Source organism: Dromiciops gliroides, chromosome 4 (assembly GCF_019393635.1).
Source record: "Dromiciops gliroides isolate mDroGli1 chromosome 4, mDroGli1.pri, whole genome shotgun sequence".
Lineage (NCBI taxonomy): Eukaryota > Metazoa > Chordata > Mammalia > Microbiotheria > Microbiotheriidae > Dromiciops > Dromiciops gliroides.
Genome location: NC_057864.1, coordinates 293,040,325 through 293,051,419, shown reverse-complemented (window position 1 = coordinate 293,051,419; position 11,095 = coordinate 293,040,325). Strand labels below are relative to the sequence as shown.

The following is an 11,095-nucleotide window of genomic DNA, read 5'->3' as shown; positions in this document are numbered from 1 at the left end:
ATTACATAGGAGAAATAGTAGTGACTAGGGAGTCCTAGGACTGAAGTTCAAATCTCAATTCTGATATTAATTTCTGTGTAAACTGCAGACAGTCACTTAATCTCCCTGAGTCTTAGGTTCCTTATGTGCAAAATGAAAGGTTTGGGTTAGAGGGCCTCTGAAGTTCCTTCTAGTTTGGGATCTGTCATCCTGTGAGTGAAGGAAATGCTTTGTTTCTTAGTTTATGTCTTGCTCAGGGAACATTTAACTTTTCCAAAATGAATACTTTTAATTTAGTTTTCCAAAATGCAAACAAAATATAGTGGTGCTGTTGATCGTGTTTACATGCCCAGCACCTTCACATACAGTCAGCATTTAAGTCTGTGTGTTTTTTATTGCTCATAGAATCACAGATTTGAAACTAGAAGGGACTTCAGAGGCCTTAAAATCCTAGCTCCTCTGTCAGTCAGTCAACAAGCATTTTTAAGGGTTTTCTATTTGCCAAGTATTGCGCTCTTCCCATTGTTGAGCAAACTGAGACCAAAAATGCCCAAGGTCAGATTGTACCCAAGTTCTCTGACTTCAAAGGCAGTGCCCTTTCCACTAGTACAATGGGTATTCAGTTGCACTTGACATAAATTATACTTAAAGGATGATCATGTGACCACCTATGTTTGCATATATGTTTATTCCCTAATATTCTGTTGAAGATGGTTTGGCAAACAAACACCCCCTATTTTTGATATGCCAGCTCTCTCTATGCAAGATGTGTTGCAAAATCTGTCATTGTTTCAGAAGAACAGGAAGGAAAGAGAACCAGATGCTTTGAAGACAGCCCCCAGATTCAATATTCAATGCCTTACATCCACAACATTCAATATTATGACTTTTCATGTAACTTGAGATGTTTGGGCAATTGGACAACTGGGTCATCTCTTTTATTATTAGCACACTCAAACAGCAGTAGAAAAACAACCTTCCATTTGTTTCTTACTGATATTTATTGTTTTGAATAATGCCACTTTTCAGAAGTGTACTCATGTGCTCACTTAGACAGGCTGACAAAGTGAAAACTTGTACGTGAGGCGATGTACCCTTTGGGCCATTCTTTAAGACATATTTAGTGCAGTGACAAGTCAAGTTAAACATCAGAAACAGAGAACAAAGCCCGGCGTCTCGCATTCCCATGATCCAGCTCCTGCTCTCCACCACAGGACCTGCAATGACAATCTGGCAGAACATAGAACACAGATGGCTACCAACTGACGTGAAAAGTAAATTTTATTAAACATGTTTACATAACATGAGTTGGAAGTTCATTTAAAAGCACAGGGGAGTGTTAAGACAAGTGGTCAAAATAGAAAGATACTACCCAATTGTACTTAGTCAATTATTGGCCACTAAGACAGAACGAACTCCAGTTATAGTGCACCAATGCTTCACCTTTTCTTGCTCAACAGGACGAGCAGTAGTCAATCCGTACCCAATGGAATGGTGGGCAGATAAGTCTGGCATGTTAAATCATAATTAATAATTCACTCGGTGCAGGCAGTATGTCTAATGGATTAAAACCTAGTGTGTACACAATTTCTACATGTGTTACAGCCCCACAGTAGGAATCTACACCAAAATAATTTATAAGAAGGTTTGGTCCGAACTACATCACGTTTTCCATAGGGTAAAAAATAAAGTCCATCTATAGACATTTTGCGCCAGACTAACCAACCGAGTCTGGCTAAAACCTGCCAAATGTCTATAACAAAAATGGATGGCTTAGATTTCTTGGTTATTTCAGTATAGTAATTAACGAGCAAACTGTACAAGTACATGCAACATACAAGCCGGCCTACGTGGAGCTAACATACATTATTAAATTACCTTTTTGTTTCTTTACTTTTTTTTTTTTTTACAAAACATGCATGCAGCTTTGAATAGTTCCAAGTCATGCTGCTCTATCTGTGTGATCACAAAATTGAATGGCCCATAAAAGGAAGGAAAAACCTATCAATGCACCTGCACGGTCTGCAGTTGGTAGCACATCACAAGGGAACGTCAAGGCCAAGAAAAACTCAAATGAAGAAAATGCAAATTGAAATTGGACTTTTTTTTTTCCTCAAAAAAGTAAGATACTTTGTGTTAAAAAATCAAGCTTTGTGCTTGCATCAATCTCAAAGAAATGTAAACTAAAATTGGATAAAAACATTAGTTAAGTGCAGAATATTTCAACTGGAACTCCCAGTGGAATATTGAACAGCCCATACCATGCTCTATCCAGGGCCGACAGGTGTGTCTAAAGGGAGACACAGCAGAGAAGCCTGGGTATAGCTGAAAGTGTCATATGCTTAATTCCATTTCTGGTCAACATTGTGGGACGTCAAAGGTATAGTTCCTATGCATGAATGTGATTATTCTCTCATGGACATTAGAAAGAGAACAGTATTAACAAGGAGTGGTTTCAATGTTAGAAACTAAGATTAAGCTGTTGCAGTCCCCAGCCTTGGTTACAGATAGGTTTCTTCAAAAGCCTTTCATGCAAAACATAGACTTTTTTATTTTTATGCTTTGTCCAGAATGCAAAAAGAACAGTGGTGCTTATCATCTTGGGAGGGAAACATTCTGGCCTCTTGGTTGGCTTTGGGTTTCTACACATAAGACTTTGAGGAGATAATACTTGGGGTAGGGGAGAGGGAGCGGGGAACATGAGACCTTTAATTGGTATCACTTTGCCAGGATGTTGCACAGTTGGAGGGGAGGTGCTTACAGAGAGGTTCTGCAGCCCTTTATTGGTGATATGGGAAAAAAGAGGGGAAGGGTCTCTATTAGCATGGTGTGGACTGTCACAACATGGGTGAAGAGAGGGTCACACAGCCAAAAACTAGAGGAAATAACAAGTACAGAAAACACTGCTCAAACACCAGGGGAAATAACACTGCTTGCAGTCTGGGTAAGAACATGTAGAACACAAGATTTTCCAGAGTGAGGGCTTCCAGTTTGTTCAATTGTGTGTACTTGTGTGTGTGTGTGTGTGTCTGTTTGTGAATTTGAAATTTCCCCTCCTCTTTTTGCTAAGTTAGAAGCATCAGTGACTCTCACTAGCAAATTGACTTTTTTTTTATTATTATAATTTGATAGATGCCCTTAATCTGTCATTTGAAGCCAGGTTTAAACAAACAATTCAGACATATTTTTGGATAGCTATAACAGGTAAAACAGAAGTTGATTGTCTGTCTCCAACAATGTTTTTGATCACATAATATCTAGTTCGGGTTATTATCCTGGATTGGTAGCATTTTACTTAGCTAGGATCCATTCTCTACAAGTTCACTATGATCGAATGCAAGGAGGCCCGGTTGAACTTTCCAGAGATGATTGGGAAGCCCTGCGAGTGAGGGGTGCAAGGGTTGGGTCCACCAGTGATGAAGGCGGGAACAATTTATACCATCCTATTACCATGCTGGACAGATCAAGTTCCTCCAACAGGATCTGAGCTACACCCATGAAACACTTATGATCCATTCGCCCATAGTCCCCCCAGACGATCACCTGCAGAGAGAGAATCATGCACAAAAAAAGAGTTAATACAACGCAAAAGGGCCACCTCTTTTCATGCTTTTAAGTGGGAAAGTAAGTGGAAGGAGAGCCAGTTTGGATGGCAGAGAAAAGACCACCACAGATTAAAACATGGTGCTCAAGGGAGTTCCTAGAATTCTAATATGTAAACAGCCACTTTTTCTATTCATTTAGGGATTGTCCAAAGTTAAATATATTTTAAAAATATTATATTTCCTTGACAATAATTTTTCTAAGGGAAAGAACAAGCTAGTAAAATGTTGATAAACTCACAAAACTGTAAGATGTATCTGAACAACTTTGAATTACTTGAATGATAATAGCTAACATTTATATAGCCTTAAGGTCTGCATTAAGTAGATAATCTCATTTGTTCCTCTCAGCAACCTTAACATACAGGTAACTTATTACTAGCCTCATTTTACAGATAAGGAGATTTTACAGAGGTCAAAAAAGGTTCAATAGCATATAGCTATTGAAATGTCTGAAGCAGGATTCAAATTCAGGTCTTCCTGACACTAGGCCCAGTGATCTTCTACTACACCATCTGTTATTGCTGTTGTTCAGTTGTTTCAGTTGTGTCAGACTCTTCATGACCCTATTTGGGATATTCCTGGCAAAGACACCAGAGTGGTTTGCCATTTCCTTTTCCAGCTCATTTTACAGATGAGGAATTGAGGTAAACTGGGTTAAATGACTTGCCCAGGGACACACAGATAGAGTTTGAGGCTAGATTTAAACTTGGGTCCTCTTGACTCCAGGGCCAGTGCTCTATCCACTATTTCAGCTAGTTTCCCACTGCAGCATCTACCTGTCACTTATAGCTAAATAACAATAACATTTAAATGGCTCCTTATTATTTTCAATGCACTTTGCAAATATCATCTCATTTTATCTTCACAATAGTACCTAGGTGATAGGTGCTATTGCTGTCCTATTTTACAGATAAGGGAATTGAGGCAGTCTTAGGTTAGCTGATTTTTCCAGGGTAACACACCTAGAGAGTATTCAGATTTGAACTCAGGCTTTCCTGATTCTAGGAAGTTCTATCTACTGTGCTACCCAACTGCCTCAATAATTGATTAATTCATACTGATATTCCTAAGCTGATTCCTCATTTTCATAGGCTGATAGGATAGAGGAGTTGGGGTGGGTCTCAGAGATCATCCAGTATAAATCCTTGCCTGATGTACAAATCTTCTTTATGAGATGCTGGGTGAGTATTTGTTTAGTTGATTGGACAATTTAAAGGAGAAGGTTGCTCTTTTTCTCATGAGGCAACAGTGCACTGCCTTTCTGAACAGCCTTAATTCCCAGAAAGCTCTTAGTAATAACAATTCACCTTTATGCAGCATGCTATTGTTTATAAATCACTTTCCTTCTGACAGCTCCATTAAGAGGTCTATGGTTAACTCCATGTTACAGATGAGGAAGTACTGCTTCAGAGATGTTAACAGATATGCTGATGGGTACACAACCTGCATAATCTTTAGGAAACTTCCACCCAGTGGTCCTAACAACTTTTTTTTTTTTAAGTTCATTCAATCAGTCGATACACATAAATTAAACCATGACAATGTACCAGACATTATGATAAGAAACTGAGGTTACAAACACATAGATGAAACAATCCCTTTATTCATATAAAGAGCATATACCGTGTGTATGCATATGCATATGTGTATATACATTCACGTATACATATACATTCAAAATACACACAAAATAAAAACAAGGCAATTTGGGGGGAATGGCATCAGCAGCTGGGATCACCAGAAAAGACCATGTAGGAAATGCCATTTGTTTTGTTTAAGCTGAATTTTGAAGGAAAATAGGGGTTCTTAGAGATGGCAATAATGAAGGTATATTTTCTAGACTTGGGGGACATCCTATCAAAGGGCATGGAGACAGTGAATAGAACATTATGTGTGAAGAATAGCAAAGCCCATTTGGCTGGATTGTAGAGTAGGTAAAGGGGATTAATGTATATAATAAAGATTGAAGAGGATAGATTGGTGCCAAGTTGCGAAGAGTTTTTAGGGCTAAATAGAGCAGCCTGCCTTTGATCTTGGAAGTTAGAAACCACTAGAATTTATGATGTTAGGAGGTTGATATACAGATCAACCTGTATGCTAGAAATAGCACTTTGGCCTCTGTGTATGTAATGAACTGGAGAGGGAAAAGACTTTGGGCAGGGAGAGTCATTAGGAGGTTATTGCAATAACCTAGGCAACAAGTGATAAGGCCCTGAACAAAGGTGATGGAAAGCAGGAGGCCAATTTGACCTATGTTTTGGAAGTAGAAGCTTTGGCAACTGACTGACTATAAAGGTCAAGGAATTGAGGATGATTCCTAGTTTGTGATCCTGGGTGACTGGAAGGGTGGCAGTTCTGTGTATGGGAATAAGGGATTACAGGAAGTGGGATGAGTTCAGAGAAAATGAAAGAAGTTCCATTTTGGATTATTGAGTTTGAGACCCCTATGGCACAACAAATTTGAAATGTCCAATAGACAATCAATAGTCATAGATTTAAAGCTTGAAAGGATCTCAGGGGGGCAGCTAGGTGGCACAGTGGATAAAGCACTGGCCCTGGATTCAGGAGGACCTGAGTTCAAATTCTGCCTCAGACACTTGACACTTATTAGCTATGTGACCCTGGGCAAGTCACTTAACCCTCAATGCCCCACAAAAAAAAAAAGGATCTCAGAGGCCATTGAGTTCAACCCACCCATTTTAAAGATAAGAAAACTGGGGCCTAGGAGGGTTATTTGTCTAATATTACAAAGGTAACAACATTAGAAGCAACAACAATCATTCCTCATTGCTTTTCCCCACAGAGTACTGTGCTAGAAATTCTTATTTTGTTATTCATCAAGCTGGAAAAGCTTTACATATTTGGCTTGGTAATGAATTGGCTTCCTCATTTTTCTAATATTCACCCCTCCCTACCCTTTGTTTTTCCTTCTTGTAGACCCTTGGTTCTTCTTTGATGAACTCAATCTAATTTCTGGGCATTTCAAGTTCTTATTCAGTTATATATTCAAGCAGTTTTGAAGCCCTCAGACATTTAGGCACATATATTCTGTCTGCCTGTCTTTGCGTCCGCTGTTTAGGGAGGTGAACAAGAAGGGGAATGTAGAAGTGATCACTTTTAGCCCTTGCATTAAACAACAACAACAACAACTGATTACCAACCTGAAGAACTTTACCCTGTGGACTTTCATCAAAAACTAGGGACTGTTGATACAGAGGATCAAGGGTTTTTCGGGCAATTCTTGTTTTCTTCTTTGCTATGCAGGCTCCATTTTCCAAAAGATAGACTTTCACATATGGAGCTGGAAGAAAAGAGATTATGATATGAGTGAATTAATTCAAATGCCCTTTGAAGATCATGATTGTTTAGTGATCCAGTAGTTATGGAGACTACTATGTGTTTCAATATTTTTAAAAGTCATATATCACTGTAATTTCAAATTGATAACATATTGAAGAAAATAAAAAGAAAGCTCTGTAGGACAGGTCCTCTTTTTATATACAGTGCAACAGGGATCATGTACATGGATTTCAGCCCAGTTCCAAAACAAGAAACTATTAAAATGGGCAACTGCTTGATCCATGTAGAATATTAATTAATTTTAAAATTTAACTAATAATTTATTAAACAATATCATTTTTTATCTCAATTAACTAAGACTTTTCCTTACCAGGTGTAGATTTGGAACCAGGTTTTTGAGTGAGGCTTCTTGCTCTGATAACTTCCACTTCTAATTGACCCTTTTTATCCTCCATTCCAATCTGTATATCACCTAAAAAGGGAAAGAGTGACAAATAAAATGGTTATTACCTCTTTTATTTTATTCTTTTAAAAACTCTTTTATCTACATTATATAGGAATGCTGCTTTTTTTTTTGTGATGTGATGAGAGTTAAATGACTTGCCCAGGGTCACACAGCTAGTAAGTTTCAAGTGTCTGAGACCAGATTTGAATTCAGGTCCTCCTGAATCCAGGGCCAGTGCTTTATCTACTGCACCACCTAGCTGCCCTGGAATGTTGCTATTTTAAAATGTTTCCTCTCCTTAATTTGTTCTAGGTTGATAGCTACTTTGATTTGGATCATACAAGATAATGATATATTGTTATTAGCAGCATGCAATTCTGGAAGAATTGGAGAGACTTAGCAAAAGTTAAATAGGCATAAAACCAAATGGGCTTTTGGAAAATACTGAGGGAGAAAAGGCACTGATTAACTAGCTGCATGATTTTCTTGCAGACAGTTTGGCATGTCATACAATGATTGCTAATGCTGGGACTTGTGGGACCTAGGCCCAATTGAGGTTTTTACTTTGTTATCCTTTTATAACTTAGTTTTATTTACTAGATTTAATGTTTCTTTTTTTAATAGAGTTAATGAACTAAATGATCTAAATGGTCCTTAAAGTTATTAACAATGTAGACAGTATGATGAAGAATCCACAACCTTACAAGGGGAGAATAACACATTTTACAGATTGGAAGGGACATGAGTAACCATTTTACCTAATTTATTCCTTAAAAAGTATTCGTTTTCTGGACATACTCAACTCCCCTGTACATACTTGACAAGTAGTCCTTTCTATATACTTAATAAGCGGCCCTCCAGTTTGTGTGGAAAACCTTCAGTGAAGAGGAATCCACTCCAATGGTTAGGAAGCTTTTCTTCACTTTAAGCCTAAATTAACCTCTTTGAAATTTCTACCCATTGTATTACCCATTGGTTCTGCTCTCAGGAGACATAGAACAAATCTCTCTTGTAGGTAATAGCCATTCAAATACTTGAAGACACCTATTAAGTGTTCCTCATCTCCCCCTAAATCTCTTCTCCAGACAAAATGCCCCAAGTTTATTCCACTGATCCTCATATATTAAGGACTTGGGCCCTTCGCCTTTGTAGTTGCCTTCTTAGAAATTCTCCAGCTTATTAGCATTCTTCCTAAAGTGTGGCTTCCAGAATTGAACAATATCCATTGTGGTTTTACCAGGATAAGTATAGCCAGACTATCACTTTACTCTTCCTGGAAGCTAAATCTCTCAAAATTCAGCCTAAGATTTCATTAGCTTTCATGGTTGTCATTTCAAACCACTGATTCATATTGAGCTTGGGGTCTCCCCAAATCCCAGATATTTTCTAGATAAACAGTCATCTAGTCATTGTTCAGTCATTTTTCAGTTGTGTACAACTCTTTGTGACCTTATTTGGAATTTTCTTGGCAAAGATACCAGAGTGGTTTGCCATTTCCTTCTTCAGATCATTTATAGATGAGGGGAGTGAGGCAAACAGGGTTAAGTGATTTGCCCAACGACACACAGCTAGTAAGTGTCTGAGGCCAGATTTGAACTCAGGAAGATGAGTCTTCCTGACTTCAGGCCAGTACTTTATATATTCCATTAACCTAGATGGCCCTGTCTAGCCATCCCTCCCTCATTTTGGACTCAGGATCTTATTTTTTTAAAATCCAAATGTGAGACTTCACATTTATCTTTCATAAGGCCAACTATGTGGCACAGTGGACAGAGCACTATGCTTGGAATCAGGAAAATTTCACATTTGTCCTACATAAATCACATCTAATTTGATCTGGTTATGGTGTTTCAAGATCTTTTTGAATCCCCACTCCATCATCCATTGGGTTACCAATACTTGCCAACTTTGTATCACTAGAAAAGTTTATAAGCATCTTATCTATCTCTTCATTTGAGTCATTAATAAAAATGTGAAAGAACACACAAATAATATAATGTTAGCAAGCTATTTACTAGAGTGTTCATGAAGAACGTGCTTAAATTATTATAAGGTTTCTGACTATTGAACTGATCCCATGTGGATACAAAGCAGTGATGGGAAGGACATGAGAAACAACCTCATGAAAGTGGTGGTTGGATTTTTTTTTAAAAGACTTGATTGCTTTCCTTTCCCTGTGAGCAAATTTCAAAGATATGAAAGTGTGATTATTCTGCTCACCTTAGTAGAGTTTGACACAATTTGTTTATTATCTTTCCAGTACTATAAACTATTATTTTGTCTTCCCAACACAATATGTCTTTGTGGACTGATATACAGACCAGAATGACTAGCACCAATAACAGTGGCTTGCTGCTTCTACACGCAAGTGATTAATACAGATTTAATCATAATCTAACAAGAATTTCCATCAGTGGATTATATAGCCACATGTATTAAAGGTTAAATCATTGTTTTAGGACACGATAGCAACTTTTTTGTTGCCTTACTTACAAAAACTGAGGACAGAATCTAGGCAGAAGGTTGAAAGAGCCCTGATTTCAGTAATTAAATACTTTTCTTGATGGTGACTTTGACACCTTCTGGATTCAATGATTGCAAGTAGTATTGGAATATGCAGATACCATGGTCATTGTACTTACTCCATGCCTTTTTGAAGGTTTTTATTTTCACTGATATATACACAAATGAAATAGGAGTGAACCCAGAGATTACTCTTACCCATAGCAGGAGTTGCTAGTGTTTGTCGTCCAACAAGTTGAGCTGGTCCTAGTCCATCGAGGAAATCACTGAATTGACTGTCAGCTCCCAATCGAACCCCAGGAAATATTAGGCTACAAGGACAGTGAAAATTAAAAAAAAATAAAAACAAAGAAAAATAAAATAACTAGCTTTGTTAGAACATATACACATCCCAGAATCATTTTATATGAAACAATGAATTTCTATTATTTATAATTTATTAAAATATATATTATTCCATAACTGTACTGCTTATCTACATATCTTTTCAGATTTATTCTTCATGTAGTTTTCCTGACATGATGGCTGTTTGAAAATATTTGAAAGGCTATGGCAGGCATAGTGGTACATACCTGTGATAGTAGCTAGTGGGGAGGCTGAAAGTGGTGGGATCTCTTGACCTTTGGAATTCTGAGCTATTGTCAACTAAGCTGATAAGAAGTCTAAGATGAGTATCAGTGTGGTGAGCCTCTAGAAGCATAGGACCGCCAGGTTTCTTATAGAGGGATAAACCCATACTACTCAGAAATAGGGTATAGTCAAGGTTCCTGGGGCTATAGAATTGGGCCCCTGGAGAAAATAAGGAAATTCAGTATTTTTTTTAAAAGTATTTAGGGATTGTCAAATGGAAGATGAATTGATGTCTTCTCTTTTGCTTGAGAAGGCAAAATAAGGAATAATACTTAGAATTTCCAAAGAGCAAAATTTAGGCTTAATGTCAGGAAAGACTTACAAATAATTAGAGCTATCCCAAAATTGAAGGCATTACCTTATGGTTTGGAGCCCTCCCCACCTCCTTTCACAGGGCTTCTTAATCTGAGGTCTGTGAACTTGTTTTAGAAATATTTTGATAACTATTAATGTGTTTCATTTTGTGCACCTAAAGATATTATTCTAAGGAGTCAATAGACTTCACCAGATTATTTAATGGGTCCCATGGTCTAGAATAGTTTAAAAATTCCTGCTAGAGGTTTTCAAGGTAAGACTAAATGTCTACTTTCTGGCGATGTTGCAGAGGGGATTC

General features: G+C 37.7%; 1 protein-coding gene across 1 annotated transcript in view; it reads right to left on the bottom strand.

The window, feature by feature from the left end:
• Positions 1-943: 943 nt before the first annotated feature.
• LOC122752744 (regulating synaptic membrane exocytosis protein 1-like) overlaps positions 944-11,095 on the bottom strand; it is a 357,197-nt gene continuing 347,045 nt past the window's right edge. Inside the window, 4 exon segments of the mRNA XM_043999633.1 lie at positions 944-3,522; positions 6,746-6,885; positions 7,255-7,356; positions 10,051-10,163. Of these exon segments, the coding sequence (XP_043855568.1) occupies positions 3,304-3,522; positions 6,746-6,885; positions 7,255-7,356; positions 10,051-10,163 (574 nt within the window). The 3' untranslated portion in view covers positions 944-3,303.